We start from the raw sequence: 22,625 nt of genomic DNA, 5'->3' as shown, positions 1-22,625 counted from the left end.
AAACGCAGAACAACAGTACACGAGGTGGCAACTTCTCCCCCTCCTGTGCTTTGTGGTCACAGTTTGGGAAGACCTCCAGAAATCCTGAAGTGATGTCAGCACTGTACACATCCAAGTTCTTACCAGGATCCTAGGGCAAGCGTTTACATGTGTCTGAAAAAATGGAAGAGAGTTTCGTCTTTACAATAGAGTAGGTCTTCTGAACCATTGGCGAAAGGCTGTCTCAGTAGATGAATGTTGCATCAGCTAGATGTGTGGGAAAAACAGAGGCTAGCACAGGGTCCAACTCCATATATGGCAGCTTTCACATAGTCTGCACAGTCACTTCAAAGCGACGAGACCAGCAAACGACTCAGTGCCATCTCCCTGAAAAGCTGGTGGTAGGTCAACTTTCAGGCGCCCTGAGAAGATTTGTGGGACTAAAGAGTCATTAGCATTGTTCAAAGATCCAGCTTGATTAGCATTAGCCAGAGGTTTGGGGTTATTGTTAGCATTGTTCAGAGATTCAGTTTCAGATATGTTGTTCCAAGAAAGTAACAAAAAGTTCAGAAAACAAAAAATTCTCCAGTAATCCTCAAAAGGTCTCAGAAAAAGCTAGTAGTTACTGTAGTTCTTACCAGCTGTCCAGACAAGTCCTTTATCAGTGTGCTAGCTGGTGAAGGTATCCACAATGTCCATGGAAAATAACCATAAAAAACACAAACTACCAAAAAATATCATTGCCGCTGTCACCGTGTAGTTTGAGGGTTATTTCAATGGTGGATGACTCTCTATGTGGATACAAACTGGATCGAGACTGATTACTCTTTTGTAGATTTAATTATCAACTGACCACTAAAACATCCATGCATAAACTACCCTACTTCCTGTTCTCTTCCAACAATTAACACACATCTAACCAATCAGAATAGAGCAAAGTAGTTGCAAGGTAGATAATCAATTATCATTCAAATTCCAACAGTGGCTTAGAAAAGAATAACTCGCATAAAATAATCCTACAATCACAAGGGCAATAAAAACACACTAATGGTGATGCAAAGCAGACAGTCTAGGCAATGTGTCTATGTCGAGGACATTTTTTATTGTTTATTGAGAGAGTTAATACTGAGCATGTTGCTTACAATGCTTTTTATACTTTTTATTCAGTTGGCAACAAGGACTGTAGGGCGACCCAGCCCCCGAAGCGACTCTCATCAACTGTATGCAAGGATTCCTCTGTGTTGTTTTAGGAATGTCTCATCTCTCCAACCCTCATTGTCACACCTCTGAGAAGCAGATGTTCTGTTGTCTTTATAGGTCTGCAGGTCTGATATCTGACTGGAGGATAACTTTACAATGCTATTTTTCAACAATCCAGATTTTGAATCCAAACAACTCAGATGTTGTAAATGGCTCTTATGTTCATTGTCTCTCTCTCTCTCTTTTGTTCCTGAACTGCTGTGGTCAGATACTCATTCTCTCTTTCTTTGTTTCTCCCGTTCCAATGAGCTATGGGCCTTGGCTCAAGCCACGGTTTCTTTGTCTCTCTCTCTCCCTCTCTGATCATGCTCAGAATAATGCCTTGTAAACCTTGTTAATGGTTTGTAACTAAAGCTGTATGCCTTGTATGTGAATCCATTCATGTTCCAAAGTTATTAAATAACACTTGCATTTAGAATTCCATTCACAAACATTTCTCGACGACCTATTAGTGTAACTCAACTGTAGTCTCTTGCATATTCTTATTTACACTTTATCTTATCAGATGTACTTTTTAATAGACTTTATCAAATGAATTGCATAGTCTTATCATGGGTTTTCCCAAACTCGGTCCTGCCCCCCTATGTCCAGAATCTGTTATAATGACATTAATAAAAGATGCATTCATTTCTGTTTGCAACACAAAAGGATTTCTCCATTACATTTGGGGCTAAAAATAAAAAACAATCGCAGAAAATAATTTCATTTGAGACTAGCATCTCTTCATTCATTATTGGGGAGAAAAAAGATTAATTTAGTATATGAAAGTTTCTTCCTCCAGGAGTAATACTATTATTTGGGAGATCTCCGTGTTTGCTGAGTGCTGAAGGAGGATTTGGTAAACCTCATCAGCCTGTGGAGTCCAGACACTATTCGGTGGATTGTCAGCACTCACTATGTCAGTGTTCAGTGTTGAAGTACAGGGTGCTGGCAGTGTTAATGTACATGGAGACTGTGGCAGTGTTTAGTATTCAGTGTTTACTGTTAAAGTACAGTGAAACTGGAAGTATTCAGAATTCCGTGTTCAGCGGTCAGCACAGGGAGACTGGTGCTGATTAGACAGCCAGTCCCTTAAAGCAGATTGTGCGGCCAGGGAAGCCCGTGAAGTGTTACAACACACCTCGACCCGGATTTACTCACTGACAAGTGGAAGGAGAGAGAGGAGAACAGGGTACATTTGGAGTACAGTCACACTAAGTGTCAAATTTATAGTAACTCATTTGCTTAAGTGGCAAAAGATTAAACAGCCACCCAAGTGAGACATGCCTTGTTGGTACCTACGAGGTAGAATGGTCCAATGTAGGTTTACATCAATTCACATTAATTCAAATGTAATGCATGGCAAACTATAGATTCCAGTCAGTTTTTTGAGGACACAAGTCTCCATCACATTTGCGATATACCAAATGCTAAAAATTATTATCGTAATTGACTTGAATATTTAGCATACCAGGTTATTAATAGTGATTGTGGAAAAATCACTACAGTAGAGTATCACAATATTATTGTTGCTGATTTTTATATCGATATTCTGACTCCAAGTATCGATCCATACAAAAAAACGATGTAGTTAATGTTAGCTAGCTAGATGACAGTATCTGAGCCAAAATGCTGTTATTTCTCATACTTTAGCCTGTTCTATTTATTTTTAAATGGTGAGCAAATGTGTTTTCTGAACTTTTACTTCCATGATCAAAACTCATTTTGTTCAAGCTGACTCTTAATTGCTAGCAGCTGAAGACATGAGCAGCACTTCATTGGTACAATCTTGAGAGTTTGGATTTGCTCTTTAAAAAGGTATGAACCCTATAAGACACAGCAGATTCTTTGCCTCACTGGACACAAATAAATGGGGCAAAGTGTTGGGTGGAACGATGGTTTGGCAGGGGAGAGGAAAAATTATTCACTCTAACTAATCAGTTACACACATTCCAGTTTTGATTTCACTGAATTTGACAAAGCACATGAGGCAACAAAGGAGTGGTCTGAAAGTAAATGGGGCTCCTGGGGGAGGTCACACGATTGTGACACCAAAGTGTTCATATATTTGTCTCTTTAGAGGTCACGGGAACATCCAGTGCCCTAGAGGCTGACCAGCTACTGAATGACACGGTTGTGACACGCAAGGGACAGACAATGAAGGACCTTTGAGCACACTCAACAACTCCTTCCAAACAGCCAGGTGAAGCGTGTTTTAAATCAGCCATGGAATTGGATGAATACTCACAGAAAAGAAGGTACAGAGGAATTTTAAAAATGTATAAACCTCTTAAAGAGTTGACATTAATATTTATACATTTTGAAAGTAAAGGAAGGACAGCAGTGCCGTGCCGTACGTGTGCAGTACAGTGCCGTACAGCAGTGCCGAGGGAAACATCTGATTTGTGTTAAATTGTTGCCAAAACCAACTCACGTAACCCAGGCATTGGGCCCACTAAACTGTTCATTTGAGTGCAATAAGGTCAAACTCAAGACTTGACAGTCACACTAGTATCTTTAGAACTGGAAAAGATTATGTGAGGCCGGGCATACAGTATATTCAAGTAAGCATTTCACTGTTAGTCTAAACCTGTTGTTTAGAAGAATGTGACAAATAAACTTGATTCGATTCAATCTTCCCAGTAACAATTCAATGACCTGAATTTGAACCCAAATTCGACTATGCAGGCCTACAGTAACTCCGTGTCTGATATTGTTCAAAGTACTGTAATCTCAAGGAGATACTCTCTCAGTGAATAGAAATCATTATGACTTCCATATGCCAGATGTGTGTATGGAGCATCTACAGTGACAGAATATGTATAGTTTATATCAAGGCAATTTTTGCTTAATCTTGACCTATTTAAAGCCACGTACACTTATATAAGAAGTGTGTTAACGGGGTGCATTCACATAAAGTTAACACCTAGGAGTGTCGAAGTTGTTATTGGTCTGCACAATGCGTCTAACAGAAATACTGATGCATAAATTAGCAGTCATTAAAGTTATTTTTAAAGTAGAAATGTAAAGGCATATCAAAATAAATATAATGCAAGTCTCTATCATGGATTAAATATACAGGTAACTGCCAAAATAAAGGAAACACTTGAGTTAATGAGGGATACAAAGTATATTGAAAGCAGGTGCTAATTAAGCAATTAAAACATTCCATCATGCTTAAGGTCATGTATAAAAATGACCGGTTGCCCATTATTTTGGCTACCATGGCAAGAAGAAAAGATCTCAGTGACTTTGAAAGAGAGATCTCAAATGAGTATAGGGGTTTAAAGGGTGTGTGTGTGTGTGTGTGTGTGTGTGTGTGTTGTCTCAGTCAGCAGATCTAAACCCATTTGAACACTTATGGGAGATTCTGGAGACAGTGTTTTTCACCACCATCAACAAAACACTGAATGGGGCAGCATACCTCCAATAGAGTTCCAGACATATGTAGAATCTATGCCAAGGTGCATTGAAACTGTTCTGGCGCCTTGTGGTGGCCTAACGCCCTATTAAGGCACTTCATGTTGGTGTTTTCTTTATTTTGGCTGTAGATAGTGGTATTAATGTCCCATGTTGTGTCTTTGGACAAAACATATTAGGAGTACTGTTGTAAGCAGTGATGTAGTAGTAAAAAAAAAAATAGGTGGGTAAACACTGATCGCCATTTGCGGTGAGTAAAGTAACCCTCCCTATATTTCCAACGATCTCTCTAGCATGTTTAACATGAATCTATGAAATACATTAATCCACACACACTGATTTTGTTCTCTACGGTCTCTGAGCTTGAATATCTGTATTGCTAGGACTCTCAAGATGGTGAAAGAATGGGACTCTGTAATATTACACAGATATTGCAAAAATACAGAGCACACTGAATTTCTTGTCTTTGAGTTTCTTGTCTTTAAAGGCTGTAATGGCTGGCTTTTTCTTTTCTATTAAAAGCATTATTTAGTAACTTTGTGACAAGAGAATTTTAGGGGTTAAATGGAAAAAGGTTCAGTATTGAGACAAAGAAACCACATACACAGCATCTCTCCATACCCAAAAGCTTTTAACAGCCTAACGCCGACAGAGATCGTCGCCTCGCTTCAGGTCCTTAGGAAATTATGGTCCTTAGGAAGCTATGTAGTTATTTGTTTTTTTATGTATTATTTCTTACATTGTTAGCCCAGAAAATCTCAAGTGTTATTACATACAGCCGGCAATAACTATTGGATATAAAAGCGATGTCAATTTACCAGCATTACGACCAGGAATACGTCTTTCCCGAAGTGGATCCTTTGTTCGGACATCCACCCTGGACATGGGATCTTATCCCAGAGGCTGACCCAAAACAACACGGTCGCAGCAGAAGAGGCAGACGGAGCGGCCTACTGGTCAGATTCAGAGGGCGAGCACACCATCCACCACTTCCGAGCATATTACTCGCCAATGTCCAATCTCTAGATAACAAGGTGGCCGAAATTAGGGCACGAGTTGCCTTCCAGACAGACATCAGAGAGTGTAACAGTCTCTGTTTCACGGAAACATGCCTCACTCGGGATATCGGTACAGCCACCTGTTATCTTCATGCATCGCGCCGACAGAAACAAACATCTCTCTGGTAAGAAGAAGGGCGGGGGTGTATGCCTTATGATTAACGACTCATTGTGTAATCACAACAACATACTGGAACTCAAGTCCTTTTGTTCACCTGACCTAGAATTCCTTACAATAGAATGCCAACCGCATTATCTTCCAAGAGAATTATCTTCGATTATAGTCACTGCCGTGTATATCCCCGCCCCCCAAGCAGATACCTGTCGGCCCTGAAAGAACTTCACTGGACTCTATGTAAACTGGAAACCAAACATCCTGAGGCTGCATTTATTGTAGCTGGGAATTGTAAACCTTCTGAGTGATAGGAGTCCCGCTAGCGGGAAAACTGGACGGTGCGCAATTCAAACAAATAATCATAAATATTATGGATTTTAAACATTTATGTACATATAAGTGTCTTATATCGGCTGAAAGCTTAAATTCTTGTTAATCTAACTGCACTGTCCGATTTACAGTAGCTATTACAGCAAAAACATGCCATGCGATTGTTTGAGGACGGCGCCCCACATCAAAATATTTTTCCACCGGCACAGGTTTCATAAATTCACATACAGGTATAACGATTAAATATTCACTTACTTTTTGAAAATCTTCCTCTGATTTGTCATCCAAAGGGTCCCAGCTATAACATGTAGTGTAGTTTTGTTAGATAAAATCCTTCTTTATAACCCAAAAAGTATGTTTAGTGGGCATCATCGATTTGAGTAATCCACTCGTTCAACTTGCAGAGGAAGGAATCTGAAAATCTACCCCTAAACTTTGTTTCAACAAGTCAAAATACGTTATCTATTTAATCCTCAGATACCCTAAAATGTAATCAAACTATAATATTTCTTACGGAAAGAAGTATGTTCAATAGGAAACCAATTTTAGCAGGTGCGTAATGTCTTCATGGCGCGCGCAAACACAAATTTCCAAGACTGTGTCCTTCTGCTAAAACTGATATTTCTTATTCGTTTTTGAAGTTACGAGCCTGAAACCTTGAACATAGACTGCTGACAGCCTGTGAAAGTCATAGGTATTGCCTGTGAAACCAACCAGAATTGTGAGCTAATTTTCAATATGACCTTTCTCTTGCCTTTCTAAGAGGATGGTCTCTCAACAACAAAACAATTCTGGTTGGTTTTTCTTTGGATTTTCTCCTACCATATCTATTGTATTATATTATTCTACATTATTTTAACATTTCTACAAACTTCAAAGTGTTTTCTTTCCAATGGTACCAATTATATGCATATCCTGGCTTCAGGGCCTGAGCTACAGGCAGTTTACTTTGGGCACATCCTTCAGACAGGAAGTGGAGAAAAAAGGGGCCTAGCCCTAAGAAGTTGTTTAACAATGCTAACCTGAGAACAAGACCGCCTAAATTCAATCAGCATGTCGAATGCGCGACACAAGCTGGTGGCATTCTGGATCATTGCTCCTCTAACTTCCGCTATGCATACAAAGCCCTCCCCCGCCCTGCCTTCGGCAAATCTGACCATGACTCCATTTTGTTGCTCCCAGCCTATTGACAGAAACTAAAACAGGAACGCCCGTGCTCAGGTCTATCCAACGCTGGTCTGACAAATCGGATTCCAGGCTTCAAGATTGCTTCGATCACGTGGACTGGGATATGTTCTGGATAGCCTCAGACAATAACATTGATGTATACGCTGACTTGGTGAGCAAGTTTATTAGCAAGCGCAAGTGATGTGGTACTCACTGTGACTATTCAAACCTTTCATAACCAGAAATCGTTGATTGATGGCAGCTTCGCCCAAAACTCAAAGCGCGAACCACCGCTTTTAATCATGGCAAGGCGACTGGAAACATGGCCGAATATAAACAGTGCAGCTATTCACACCGCAAGGCAATCAAACAGGCAAAGCGTCACTATAGAGAGAAAGTAGAGTCGCAATTCAACAGCTCAAACACGACACGTATGTGGCAGGGTCTACAGTCAATCACGGATTACAAAAAGAAAACCAGCCCAGTCGCTGACATCGACGTCTTGCTCCCAGACAAATTAAACAACTTCTTTGCTCGCTTTGAGGACAATACAGTGCCACTGACACGGCCCGCTACCAAAGCCTGTGGGCTCTCCATCTCCGTGGCCAACGTGAGTAAAACATTTCAATTTGTTAAGCCTTGCAAGGCTGCCGGCCCAGACGGCATCCCTAGCCGCGTCCTCAGAGCATGCGCAGACCAGCTGGCTGGTGTGTTTACGGACATATTCAATCAATCCCTGTCCCAGTCTGCTGTCCCCACATGCTTCAAGATGGCCACCATTGTTCCTGTTTCCTGTTACCTTAGAAAGCTAAGGTAACTGAACTAAACGACAATTGTCCCGTAGCACTGACTTCCGTCATCATGAAGTGCTTGAGAGACGAGTCAAGGATCATATCACCTCCACCCTACCTGACACCCTAGACCCACTCCAATTTGCTTACCGCCCCAATAGGTCCACAGACGACGCAATTGCAACCACGCTGCACACTGCCCTAACCCATCTGGACAAGAGGGATACCTATGTAAGAATGCTGTTCATCGATTACAGCTCAGCATTTAACACCATAGTACCCTCCAAACTCGTCATTAAGCTCGAGACCCTGGGTCCTGGACTTTCTGACGGGCTGCCCCCAGGTGGTGAAGGTAGGAAACAACATCTCCAACACTGGGGCCCCACAAGGGTGCGTTCTCAGCTCTCTCCTGTAGTACCTGTTCACCCATGACTGCATGGCCATGCACGCTTCCAACTCAATCATCAAGTTTGCAGACGACACTACAGTGGTAGGCTTGATTACCAACAACGATGGCAGGTATCCTAGTGGTTAGAGCGTTGGCTAGTAACCAAAAGGTTGCTAGATCGAATCCTTGAGCTGACAATGTAAAAATCTGTCGTTCTGCCCCTGAACAACGCAGTTAACCCACTGTTCCAATGCCCGCATTGTAAATAATAATTTGTTCTTAACTGACTTGCCTAGTTAAATAAAGGTTAAATGAAAAGAAAACGATGAGACGGCCTACATGGACGAGGTGAGGGCCCTCGGAGTGTGGTGTCAGGAAAATAACCTCTCACTCAATGTCAACAAAACAAAGGAGATGATTGTGGACTTCAGGAAACAGCAGAGGCAGCACCTCCACATCGACGGGACAGTAGTGGAGATGGTGGAACATTTGAAGTTCCTCGGCATACACAACACGGGCAAACTGAAATGGTCCACCCACACAGGCAGCGTGGTGAAGAAGGCGCAACAGCGCCTTTTCAACCTCAGGAGGCTGAAGAAATGTGGCTTGTCACCTAAAACACTCACAAACTTTTACAGATGCACAATCGAGAGCATCCTGTCGGGCTGTATCACTGCCTGGTACGGCAACTGCACCGCCCTCAACCGCAAGGCTCTCCAGAGGGTGATGCGGTCTGCACAACGCATCACTGGGGGCAAACTATCTGCCCACCAGGACACCTACAGCACCCGATGTCACAGGAAGGCCAAAAAGATCATCAAGGACAACAACCACCCGAGCCACTGCCTGTTCACCCCGCTATCATCCAGAAGGCGAGGTCAGTACAGGTGCATCAAAGCTGGGCTCAAGAGACTGAAAAACAGCTTCTATCTCAAGGTCATCAGACTGTTAAACAGCCATCATTAACATAGAGGCTACTGCCAACATACAGACTCAAATCTCTGGTCACTTTAATAAATGGACTTAATAAAGGTATCACTTGTCACGGCCGTCGAAAGAAGTGGACCAAAGTGCAGCGTGGTGAGCGTACATTTCCTTTTATTATAAAATGTCGATAAACAAAACAAGAAACAAAATAAACGACCGTGAATCTTCCGAGGGCTATAGTGCCACTAACACAGTTAACTACCCACAATCACAGGTGGGAAAAAGGGCTGCCTAAGTATGATTCCCAATCAGAAACAACGATAGACAGCTGTCCCTGATTGAGAACCATACCCGGCGAAAACATAGAAACACAAATCATAGAAATAAAGGACATAGAATGCCCACCCAAATCACACCCTGACCAAACCAAAAAGAGACATAAAAAAGGCTCTCTAAGGTCAGGGCGTGACAGTACCCCCCAAAGGTGCGGACTCCGGCTGCAAAACCTGAACCTATAGGGGAGGGTCTGGGTGGGCGTCTATCCGCGGTGGCGGCGCTGGTGCGGGCCGTGGACCCCGCTCCACCTCTGGCTCACCCCACTTTGGTGGCCCCTCTGGTGCGGGGACCCTCGTCGCCGACCCCGGACTGGAGACCCTCGTTGCGGGCCCCGGACTGGGGACCCTCGTTGCGGGCCCCGGACTGGGGACCCTCGTTGCGTGCCTCGGACTGGGGACCCTCATTGCGGGCCCCGGACTGGGGACCCTCATTGCGGGCATCGGACTGGGGACCCTCGTTGCGGGCCCCGGACTGGGGACCCTCGTTGCAGGCCCCGAACTGGAGACCCTCGTTGCGGACCCCGGACTGGGGACTCTCACTGCCGGCCCCGGACTGGGGACCCTCGTTGTGGGCCCCGAACTGGGGACCGTCGCTGGAGGCTCCGGACTGGGGATCGTCGCTGGAGGCTCCGGACTGGGGATCGTCGCTGGAGGCTCCGGACTGGAGACCGTCGTTGGAGGCTCCGGACTGGAGACCGTCGTTGGAGGCTCCGGACTGAAGGTCGTCGCTGTAGGCTCCGGACTGGGGATCGTCGCTGGAGGCTCCAGACTGGAGACCGTCGTTGGAGGCTCTGAACTGGAGGCCGTTGCTGGAGGCTCCGTGCCATGGATCATCGCTGGAGGCTTCGTGCCATGGATCATCACTGGAGGCTTCGTGCCATGGATCATCACTGGAGGCTTCGTTCGTGCAGCAGGCACAGGACTCACCAGGCTGGGGAGACACACAGGAGGCCTTGTCCGTGGAGCAGGCACAGGACTCACCAGGCTGGGGAGACACACAGGAGGCCTGGTGCATGGGGCGGGCACCGGATACACTGGGCCTTGGAGGCGCACTGGAGGTCTCAAGCGTAGAGCTGGCACAACCCGTCCTGGCTGGATGGTTACTTTCGCCCGGCAAATGCGGGGCGCTAGCACAGGACACACTGGGCTGTGTAGGCGCACCGGAGACACAGTGCGCAGAGCCGGCGCAGGATATCCTGGGCCGTAGAGACGCACTGGCGGCCAGATGCACTGACCCGGCACCATCCGTCCTGGTTGGATGCCCACTCTAGCCCGGCCGATGCGGGGAGCTGGAATGTAGCACACCGGGCTGTGAACGCGCACTGGAGACACCGTGCGCTCCACCGCATAACATGGTGCCTGACCAGTACCACGCTCCCTTCTGTAAGCATGAGGAGTTTGCTCAGATCTCCAACCTGACTCAGCCAATCTCCTCGTTTCCCCCCCCAAAAAAATGTGGGGGGGGGGCTGCATCTCGTGCCTGCTTTGTTGCTGTGACTCCTGGTATCGTTGTCGTTCCTCCCTCGCTACTTCCTCCTGTTTCCATGGCAGGGTCTTGTCCCCTGCCATAACCTGCTTCCATGTCCAAGATGTTCTCCACTCTCTCTTCTCCCGGGCCCAGGATCCCTGCTCCTCCTGGCCACGCTGCTTGGTCCTTTTGTGGTGGGTAGTTCTGTCACGGCCGTCGAAAGAAGTGGACCAAAGTGCAGCGTGGTGAGCGTACATTTCCTTTTATTATAGAATGTCGCCAACAAAACAAGAAACAAAAGAAACGACCGTGAAGCTTCCGAGGGCTATAGTGCCACTAACAAAGTCAACTACCCACAATCACAGGTGGGAAAAAGGGCTGCCTAAGTATGATTCCCAATCAGAGACAACGATAGACAGCTGTCCATGATTGAGAACCATTCCCGGCCAAAACATAGAAACACAAATCATAGAAATAAAGGACATAGAATGCCCACCCAAATCACACCCTGACCAAACCAAAAAGAGACATAAAAAAGTGACGAGCGATGTCACTGCATCTTGCCTATGCCGATCTACCATCGCTCAACCATATATTTCTATGTACATATTCTTATTCATCCCTTTACAGTTGTGTGTATAAGGTAGTTGTTGTGAATTTGTTAGATTACTTGTTAGATATTACTATATTGTCGGAACTAGAAGCACAAGAATTTCACTACACTCGCATTAACATCTGCTAACCATGTGTATGTGACCAATAAAATTTGATTTAACAAATGAACTGTCAATATTACCAGCGATTGCAAGTTAAAATGTTGGTGTTGTTATCTTTTGCAGTGTGCTGCTTTTTAAAAATGTTTTATGTATATGCCCTGAAGCACTGTGGGAAAGAAATGTATTATCCTGACCCCTGGGATTTCACACACATATTCCTCATAGCTAAACATTCATGGATGACTAGTTATATCTCAATGACGAGCAAATATCTGTTGATTATCTGTTGATTATTGAAATGGTCTGGGCCTTGTTGCCCAGTTGGATTTAACTTAAAAATTACGATGATTGTATCAGATGCATCGTTGCTTATGAGTGTTTCCAAAACAAGCACGTAGAAAGAACATTTGCTAAGTGCATCGTTAGACCACATGTCGATACTGAAACGATTGAAAGAAAAGCAGCACTACTCTCGCATGAGCTTATTCCATTCAAATCTTGCCTAAACTGTTCGGACACTACAGACAGAAGTTAGCAGATTGGTTGCACCGACTTCAGGCGACTCCCAAAACACCATCGTGTTCATTTCAATAGAGGGGCTAATGTGACAGACTGGATTCAGATATTGGTTTCCTGCACACCACAAAGATATTTAACCTGCAGATCCAAAACTTAGGCATTAGCTTGCAGAGATAGAACAAGATATACTGGGCCCGGTTTCCCGATAGCGACGGAATTTAGGCTTATGAGTGTTTCAAAGATGCATCTTTCCTACAACGGCCGAAGACGTAACATGCGTTTTCCAAAACACCACGCAGAGAGAATGTTTGCCAAGTGCGTCGTTCAGGCATGTGTTGATACTGATAGGATCGAAAGAAAGCCAGCACTGCTCTCGGAACAGCTTTCTCCATTCAAATCGTACCTTAACATTAGAATTATTCCACAATACTGACGACGGATCAGCTCCTAAAAAGAAATCCTCACCTATGGCTGCAAATATTGAGGCTGGTTATTATAATGCTTACTCTATAATAATGCACTAAATCAAGATTTGGCACCTTATTGCGCACATGTTATAACACATCATAAAATACTCTGAACAAAAATATGAATGTAACATGCAACAATTTCAAAGGTTTTACTCAGTCCAAAACATGCTCAATGGGTGACATGTCTGGTGAGTATGCAGGCCATGGAAGAACCGGGACATTTTCAGCTTCCAGGAAATGTTTACAGATCCTTGCAACATGGGGCCATGCATTATCATGCGGAAACATGGGGTGATGGAGGCGGAAGAATGGCACAACAATGTGCCTCAGGATCTCGTCATGGTTTCTCTGTGCATTCAAATTGCCATTGATGCAATTGTGTTCATTGTCCGTAGCTTATGCCTGCCCATACCATAACCCCACCACCACCATGGGACACTCTGTTCATAACGTTGACATCAGTAAATCGCTCGCCCACACGACGCCATACACGCAGTCTGCCATCTGCCCGGAACAGCCTTGGTGAGGACGACGGGCACGCAGATGAGCTTCTCTGAGGCAGTTTTTGGCAGTTTGTTCAGAAATTCTTCGGTTGTGCAAAGCCACAGTTTTATCAGCTGTCAGGGTGGCTGTTCTGAGACGATACCACAGGTAAAAAAGCCAGATGTGGAGGTCCTGGGCTGGAGTGGTTACACGTGGTCTGTGGTTGTGAGGCCGGTTGGTCGTACTGCCTATTTCTCTAAAACGACGTTGGAAGCGGCTTATGGTAGAGAAATTAACATTAAATGATCTGGCAACAGCTCTGGTGGACATTCCTGCAGTCAGCATGCCAACTGCACGCTCCCTCAAAACTTGAGACATCTGTGCCATTGTGTTTTGTGACAAAACTTTACATTTTAGAGTGGCCTGTTATTGTCCCCAGCACAAGGTGCACCTGTGTAATGATCATGCTGTTTAATCAGCTTCTTGATATGCCACACCTGTCAGGTGGATGGATTATCTTGGCAGCAGAGAAATGCTCACTGACAGGGATGTAAACAAATGTGCACAACATTTGAGAGAAATAAGCTTTTCGTGCGTATGGACATTTCTGGGATCTTTTATTTCAGCTCATGAAACGTGGCACCAACACTTTGTATGTTGCATGTATATTTTTTTTCCGGTGGATATTGAGGTAAAATTACAGACATTAGCTTACAAAAGCAACATTTTTACTCAATTGAATGAATGTCAAATTGATATAAATAGTATTGAATGATATAGGCCTATATAGCCTATACTGTAGACTATTAAAACAACATGACAAAAAGTATGTGGACACCTGCTCATTGAACATCTCATTCCAAAATCATGGGCATTAATATGGAGTTGGTCCACCTTTGCTGCTGTAACAGCCTCCACTCTTCTGGGAAGGCTTTCCACTAGATGTTGGAACTAGAGGTCGACCGATTATGATTTTTCAACGCCAATACCGATTATTGGAGGACAAAAAAGCCAATACCGATTAATCGGCAGATTTTAAAAAATCATTTAAAAAATAATGTACTTATATATATCATACACACACACACATTTTTGTAATAATGACAATTGCAACAATACTGAATGAACAATGAGCACTTTTATTTTAACTTAATATAATACATAAATAAAATCAATTTAGTCTCAAATAACATGAGCAGAGGTTGTCTGCATGGTCCCCTGTCAGTCTGCTCCTCCGTGAAACACAGACCTTATTTGAAGTAGATCAAGACATTCTCTATGGAAGCCATGAACGGTAAAATAACGAAGGAACCCCTTTCAAGTTCAGCCGCAAGTTATTACAGGAATTATAACGCGTCGACTATCCGGAAACTATCACCTCGAAAACAAAATGTTCATTCCGTTCCGTATTTTATCTAACGGGTGGCATCCATGAGTCTAAATATTCCTGTTACATTGCACAACCTTCAATGTTATGTCATAATTACGTAAAATTCTGGCAAATTAGTTCGCAAAGAGCCAGGCGGCCCAAACTGTTGCATATACCCTGACTCTGCGTGCAATGAACGCAAGAGAAATGACACAATTTCACCAGGTTAATATTGCCTGCTAACCTGGATTTCTTTTAGCTAAATATGCAGGTTTAAGAATATATACTTGTGTATTGATTTTAAGAAAGGCATTGATGTTTATGGTTAAGTACACATTGGAGCAATGACAGTCATTGATTGATTGTTTTTTATAAGATAAGTTTAATGCTAGCTAGCAACTTACCTTAGCTTACTGCATTCGCGTAACAGGCAGGCTCCTCGTGGAGTGCAATGTAATCAGGTGTTAGAGCATTGGACTAGTTAACTGTAAGGTTGCAAGATTGAATCCCCCGAGCCGACAAGGTTAAAAATCTGTTGTTCTGCCTCAGTTCCTAGGCCGTCATTGAAAATAAGAATGTGTTCTTAACTGACTTGCCTAGTTAAATAAAGATTAAAGAAAGGCGTAAAAAATATATATATACACTGCTCAAAAAAATAAAGGGAACACTAAAATAACACATCCTAGATCTGAATGAATGAAATATTCTTATTAAATACTTTTTTCTTTACATAGTTGAATGTGCTGACAACAAAATCACACAAAAATTATCAATGGAAATCAAATTTATCAACCCATGGAGGTCTGGATTTGGAGTCACACTCAAAATTAAAGTGGAAAACCACACTACAGGCTGATCCAACTTTGATGTAATGTCCTTAAAACAAGTCAAAATGAGGCTCAGTAGTGTGTGTGGCCTCCACGTGCCTGTATGACCTCCCTACAACGCCTGGGCATGCTCCTGATGAGGTGGCGGATTGTCTCCTGAGGGATCTCCTCCCAGACCTGGACTAAAGCATCCGCCAACTCCTGGACAGTCTGTGGTGCAACGTGGCGTTGGTGGATGGAGTGAGACATGATGTCCCAGATGTGCTCAATTGGATTCAGGTCTGGGGAACGGGCGGGCCACGCCATAGCATCAATGCCTTCCTCTTGCAGGAACTGCTGACACACTCCAGCCACATGAGGTCTAGCATTGTCTTGCATTAGGAGGAACCCAGGGCCAACCGCACCAGCATATGGACTCACAAGGGGTCTGAGGATCTCATCTCGGTACCTAATGGCAGTCAGGCTACCTCTGGCGAGCACATGGAGGGCTGTGCGGCCCCCCAGAGAAATGCCACCCCACACCATGACTGACCCACCGCCAAACCGGTCATGCTGGAGGATGTTGCAGGCAGCAGAACGTTGCCCACGGCGTCTCCAGACTCTGTCACATGTGCTCAGTGTGAACCTGCTTTCATCTGTGAAGAGCACAGGGCGCCAGTGGCGAATTTGCCAATCTTGGTGTTCTCTGGCAAATGCCAAACGTCCTGCACAGTGTTGGGCTGTAAGCACAACCCCCACCTGTGGACGTCGGGCCCTCATACCACCCTCATGGAGTCTGTTTCTGACCGTTTGAGCAGACACATGCACATTTGTGGCCTGCTGGAAGTCATTTTGCAGGGCTCTGGCAGTGCTCCTCCTGCTCCTCCTTGCACAAAGGCGGAGGTAGCGGTCCTGCTGCTGGGTTGTTGCCCTCCTACGGCCTCCTCCACGTCTCCTGATGTACTGGCCTATCTCCTGGTAGCGCCTCCATGCTCTGGACACTACGCTGACAGACACAGCAAACCTTCTTGCCACAGCTCGCATTGATGTGCCATCCTGGATGAGCTGCACTACCTGAGCCACTTGTGTGGGTTGTAGACTCCGTCTCATGCTACCACTAGAGTGAAAGCACCGCCAGCATTCAAAAGTGACCAAAACATCAGCCAGGAAGCATAGGAACTGAGAAGTGGTCTGTGGTCACCACCTGCAGAACCCCTCCTTTATTGGGGTTGTCTTGCTAATTGCCTATAATTTCCACCTGTTGTCTATTCCAATTGCACAACAGCATGTGAAATTTATTGTCAATCAGTGTTGCTTCCTAAGTGGACAGTTTGATTTCACAGAAGTGTGATTGACTTGGAGTTACATTGTGTTGTTTAAGTGTTCCCTTTATTTTTTGGAGCAGTGTATATATATATATATATCGGCAAATCGGCGCCCAAAAATACCGATTTCCGATTGTTATGAAAACTTGAAATCGGCCCTAATTAATCGGCCATTCCGATTAATCGGTCGACCTCTAGTTGGAACATTGATGCGGGGACTTGCTTCCATTCAACGACAAGAGCATTAATGAGGTCTCTCACAGATTTTGGTCGATTAGGCCTGGCTCACAGTAAGTGTTCAAATTCATCTTAAAGGTGTTCGATGGGGTTCAGATCAGGGCTCTGTGCAGGCCAGTCAAGTTCTTCCACACCGATCTCAACAAACCATTTCTTTATAAACCTCGCTTTGTGCACGGGGGCATTGTCATTTTGAAACACGAAAGGGCCTTCCCCAAACTGTTGCCACAAAGTTGGAAGCACAAAATCGTCTAAATTGTCATCGTATGCTGTAGCGTTAAGATTTCCCTTCACTGGAACTCAGGAGCCTGAACAATGAAAAACCGCCTCAGACCATTATTCCTCATCCACCAAACTTTACAGCTCGTACAATGCATTCGGGCCGGTAGCGCTCTGGAAATCGCCAAACGCAGTTTCGTCCGTCGGATGGTGAAGAGATACAGTGCATTCGGAAAGTTTTCAGACCCTTTGACCTTTTCCACATTTTGTTGTGTTACAGTCCCATTCTAAAATGGATAAAATAGTATTTTACCTCATCAATATACACACAATACCCCATAATGACAAAGTAAAACAGGTTTTTAAACATTTTTGCAAATGTTTGAAAAATAAAAAACTTAAGTATCACAATTACACAAGCATTCAGACCATTTACTCAGTACTTTGTTGAAGCACCTTTGGCACCGATTACAGCCTCAAGTCTTCTTGGGTATGACACTACAAGTTTGGCACACCAAGTTTGGCACACTAGTTTCTCCCATTCTTCTCTTTGGCACACTAGTTTCTCTCATTCTTCTCTGCAGATCCTCTCAAGCTCTGTCAGGTTTGATGGGGAGCATCGCTGGGCTCTGGCTGGGCCACTCAAGGAAGTTCAGAGACTTGTCCCGAAACCACTCCTGTGTTGTCTTGGCTGTATGCTTAGGTTGTTGTCCTGTTGGAATGTGAACGTTCACCTCAGTATGAGGTCTTGAGCGCTCTGGAGCATCAAGGATCTCTGTACTTTGCTCCGTTCATCTTTCCCTTGATCCTGACCAGTCTCCCAGTCCTTGCTGCTGAAAATCATTCCCACAGCAGGATTCTAACGCTACCATGCTTCACCGAAGGGATCGTGCCAGGTTTCGTCCAGACATGACACTTGGCATTCAGGCCAAAGAGTTCAATCTTGGTTTCATCAGACCAAAGAATCTTATTTCTCATGGTCTGAGAGTCTTTAGTTGCCTTTTGGTAAACACCAAGTGGGCCGTCATGTGCCTTTTACTGAGGAGTGGCTTCCGTCTGGCCGCTCTACCACAAAGTCCTGATTGGTGGAGTGCTGCAGAGATGGTTGTCCATCTAGCAGGTTCTCCCATCTCTACAAAGGAACACTGGAGCTCTGTCAGAGTGACCATCGTGTTCTTGGTCACCTCCCTGACCAAGGCCCTTCTCCCTCGATTGCTCAGTTTGGCTGGGAGGCCAGCTCTAGGAAGAGTATTGGTAGTTCCAAACTTTTTCCATTTAAGAATGATGGAGGCCCCTGTGTTTTTGGGGACCTTCAATGCTGCAGACATTTTTTGGTAACCTTCCCCAGATCTGTGCCTTGACACAATCCTGTCTTGGACTTCTATGGACAATTCCTTCGACCTCATGGCTTGGTTTTTGAAAGACATGCACTTTCAAATGTGGGAGGTTATATTGACAGGTGTGCCTTTCCAAATCATGTCCAATCAATTGAATTTACCACAGGTGGACTCCAATCAAGCTGTAGAAACATCTCAAGGATGATAAATGGAAACAGGATGCATCTGAGCTCAATTTCGAGTCTCATAGCAAAGGGTCTGAATACTTTTGTAAATAAGGTATTTCTGTTTTTATTTGTATACATTTGTTATTTCTAAAAAACTGTTTTCGCTTTGTCATTATGGGGTTGGACTTCTGTGTAGATTGATAAGGGATTTATTTGATGTTATCCATTTTAGAATAAGGCTGTAACGTAACAAAATGTGGAGTCTGAAAACTTTCCGAATGCACTGTATATTACCAATGCTTACCCAATAAAAATACACTAAATCACAGATTTGGCAATGCATTGCACTCATGTTAGGCTACATATTGAGAATTTTTTTAGACAGTAGCAAAATAGAGCTCAATTGTTTAAACATGAAATGTATTTCAATATGAATGAAATAGGCCTATTGGGAACTTTGTATTTGTTGTCAACTTTGATCTGAAGTTATTGGCAGTCACCATATGACAGATAAGATCCAAGTTTTAAGTTTTATTGTCACGTGCACAAGTACAGTTCAAATATGTTGTTTTCTGCATTCGTTATCTCAAATCGCCCTGTCAGACTTCATAAATAAACAATATGTCTATCTCTATGCCCATCTCTGGAGTTGACAGCTCCACCATCAACGGTGATCTATTATTTTCATTATTACATCTGTCACTATTATTTAATTAGCGATTCTCATCAATAACTACTCTTCTGGATGTGAACAATGATGCATCGAGTGACACAGGTGTTTCTCTACATTATCAATCAAGGTGTTGCTGCTCGCCCATGTGTAGTAATCCATCTTGAGAAATTAATGAAAGATGAATGAATGAATGAATGAATGAATGAATGAATGAATGAATGAATGAATGAATGTTGGCAGGTTAGGTATGGTGATGAAAACTAAGTCCACCAAAAGCACAGGGCAGGTCAGAGAGCCAAAACAGAGAGGAAAGATAGTGTTGCTTATTTTGACATTGTTGATCATGTGTCATAACAGGATGGTTATTGTAGACATAACTTGACTCAGTATTCAATATAAAAATAACATCAATTGGATCAAATCACACTGGATTTGATTTCAGATTTCAGTTCAAATGTATACTGGGTGTATTACGAAATTATGAGTATATGACAATTCATTTCATTACAGTGTTTCCTGTTAAAAAAATGTGTTACTATATCATCACACATCTTGGTAGAGCAATTGGAGAAAACTGCATGTATTCACATTTGCAAAAATGGTGCTTGGGTCTTCTGACTCTATTCCAGCAACCCACGCGCAAACTAAATATGATATTATTACTGTAGCTAGTACTAGAAGATTGGTTTCGATTGCACAACTAAATATGATATTATTACTGTAGCTAGTACTAGAAAATTGGTTTCGATTGCACAGTTTAGATAACTCTAAACTGTGTTTGCTTAGTTTATGATCTGCAACATTACCACCAGAAAAGTATCGCCAACCAATTACGCATGGACAGCGACAAACCCCATAAACATACACGGTGGGTAAAAAACGTTAACAGAATTAAATGGTTTAATTTCTTACTTGTTGTGTTGTACTTCACCCCATTGATGTACTCGGGACAGGGTCTCTCCACCATCAGTCCGGGGTTGCTCTTTGGCCAACATGTTCCAATCTCATCCGTTGTGGCATTGCAATACAAACCTTTAAATAAATAAGAAGACGTTTAAATAATGATCATTATTCGTCCAAGTCCTCAAGAAAGAGCATTAGCCTAACCATTGATGACCGTGTCAAAATCACCCCAAATCGTACCGTCAAAATCCATCAAAGAGAACGATGCGTTTTCATAGAAACTGTCTTGAAATGAATCCATCACACTGCAGTTTGGGTCTCCAAACTCCCCAAAGATGATTTGGTAAATCGTAGCATCCATGGTTAATTGATACGTTAAATCAAATAATTTTAAACTGGGATTGAAGTCCAAGAGGTTCCCTACACGAAGCCCACTACAGAATGTGCATGTGTTTCATCCAAGCTATAACCGCATGAAAGAGCGTGCCCTTTCAAACCCATGGAAAACGTCTCGTCCAATTGGTGCACTCAGAAGTGACTCCAAGCGCTCGAGCGCTTCTCTCTCTCTCCTACTCGCACCGCTCCCTGTACAATCAGATTGACACACCGAGCCTCATTTACACACATTCATCATCCCGCTATGGAATTATACAAAAATTATGAAAGTGAGTTAAATTAATACCAAAAATACCTTAATTTAACCACTGTCCATCTGTTCTGTCTCTTGCAGCCGTTGTGAGTTATTGAGACATATCTAATTTTGAGAATAACAATCTGGTAAGCAAACTACTGATCCAATGTACTGTTGAGACCAATGGGGGTTGGAAACAATAGTTTAATTTTTTCCCTCATAAATGTTGAAGTAAAAATATTTGTTGTTTTCTGTAGGTAGGTAGGGAGAGAGCTACAGAGAGGGAGATTAAAACGGGTTATAGATAGCCTACTGCCACGTTTACGTGCTAGTTGGAACTAGGAAACTTTGAAATGTCCTACATGCTAACTGTTTGTAGTTATACACGTGCCAAGTTCAACCAGTTAGCAAGTTGAACATTTCCTAGTTGTGACTAGCACGTGAGAACGTGCCATACGTCTGAGACTTGCTGAGAGTGACTAAAATGTGGCTTTAAATAGCCTTCAGTGGCATGTAGCCTAGATAATACAGTATATAAATACACACTGTATGTAGGCTACATCCAAAACACAGACCATTTAACATTTCTAATGTGTTTTACAAATGGAAATTGAGGACAATGGTTTTAAAGTACCTACAGTCAGGTTTCCTCTCAGCACCTCCTCAAAGGGACCATGTCGAATCTTGTATTCCTTCACAAATGAGATACTTTTTCTAACAGTAGTTGGTCAGACATCTATCATAATAACTTTTCCATACCCCTGAGTTATGGCAGGAATTCCCTAATATAATGTTATCCATCTGGATGGAAAAAGGGAAAGTTGGCCTATCTATTTTTTGGTGGTACCCAGGCCATAACATTATTTAAAAAACGGTTATGAAATTGTATGAAAAATGTACCTCAAACAAACTTTTTAACACGTCACTTTTGATATAACCGTGATATAGTTGTTGATAGCTTTTGATAAATGTCCTGTAAAGCCACACTTTTTCCAATGCTTTCTGTGATACCCATGTATGTATCCCTATTATGTCATCACAGACTCTAGTGATCTGTTTATTTGTTCAATTAGACTCCTGACCTTTATCAAAATCTATCCCACAGCGTTGTTGAATACTCATTTCTGATTGGCTAGAAGGGCATTCTAGAAAGGGGATTTAGTAAGGGATAAATGCCGACGTTCTGTACGCAGCGGGGCGAGGCTAAAGTTTAATGTATTACCCTAGAGCAGGACTCTGTGCTAAGCTTTTAAAGCCTACCAGCTATGGAATTAAACTGGCGTATCATTATCACCATGATGATGATGATGATTATTATTATTAATTTACATGTTACGCTCCATATTCCATTTGGCGGATGAAGGAAGCAGATAAGTAAACAAATCGGTAAAGAACAGAATTGTGCTCACTGCACATCCAATTTATAGACCTATGGGACTGTAATCACATATTGGCTGTGATACTATATCATGTGCTTCTGCTGTGGAAGGTTCAGACTGGTTGTAAAGGAAGTCTTCAAAATTCAGAAAGAAGATAGTCTTTAAGATGCTGAA

At 43.2% G+C, this 22,625-nt stretch overlaps 1 protein-coding gene across 3 annotated transcripts in view; it reads right to left on the bottom strand.

Moving 5' to 3' along the window:
• The window catches only part of LOC120020067 (corticotropin-releasing factor receptor 2), an 86,558-nt gene extending 65,756 nt beyond the window's left edge, over nucleotides 1–20,802 (bottom strand). The window contains exons 1-2 of one of the 3 annotated variants that reach the window (XM_038963503.1): nucleotides 20,682–20,802; nucleotides 20,451–20,570 (exon numbers count right to left, since the gene is read on the bottom strand). In XM_038963503.1, the coding sequence (XP_038819431.1) occupies nucleotides 20,451–20,570; nucleotides 20,682–20,802 (241 nt within the window). Of the gene's footprint in view, nucleotides 1–20,450; nucleotides 20,571–20,681 lie in introns of those variants that run through there. The other 2 variants (XM_038963505.1, XM_038963504.1) reach the window with 2 other exon arrangements.
• Between the last annotated feature and the right edge of the window lie 1,823 nt (nucleotides 20,803–22,625).

This window comes from Salvelinus namaycush, chromosome 25 (assembly GCF_016432855.1).
Source record: "Salvelinus namaycush isolate Seneca chromosome 25, SaNama_1.0, whole genome shotgun sequence".
In the NCBI taxonomy this organism is placed as follows: Eukaryota; Metazoa; Chordata; class Actinopteri; order Salmoniformes; family Salmonidae; genus Salvelinus; species Salvelinus namaycush.
This window is presented reverse-complemented; position numbering and strand designations above follow the sequence as displayed.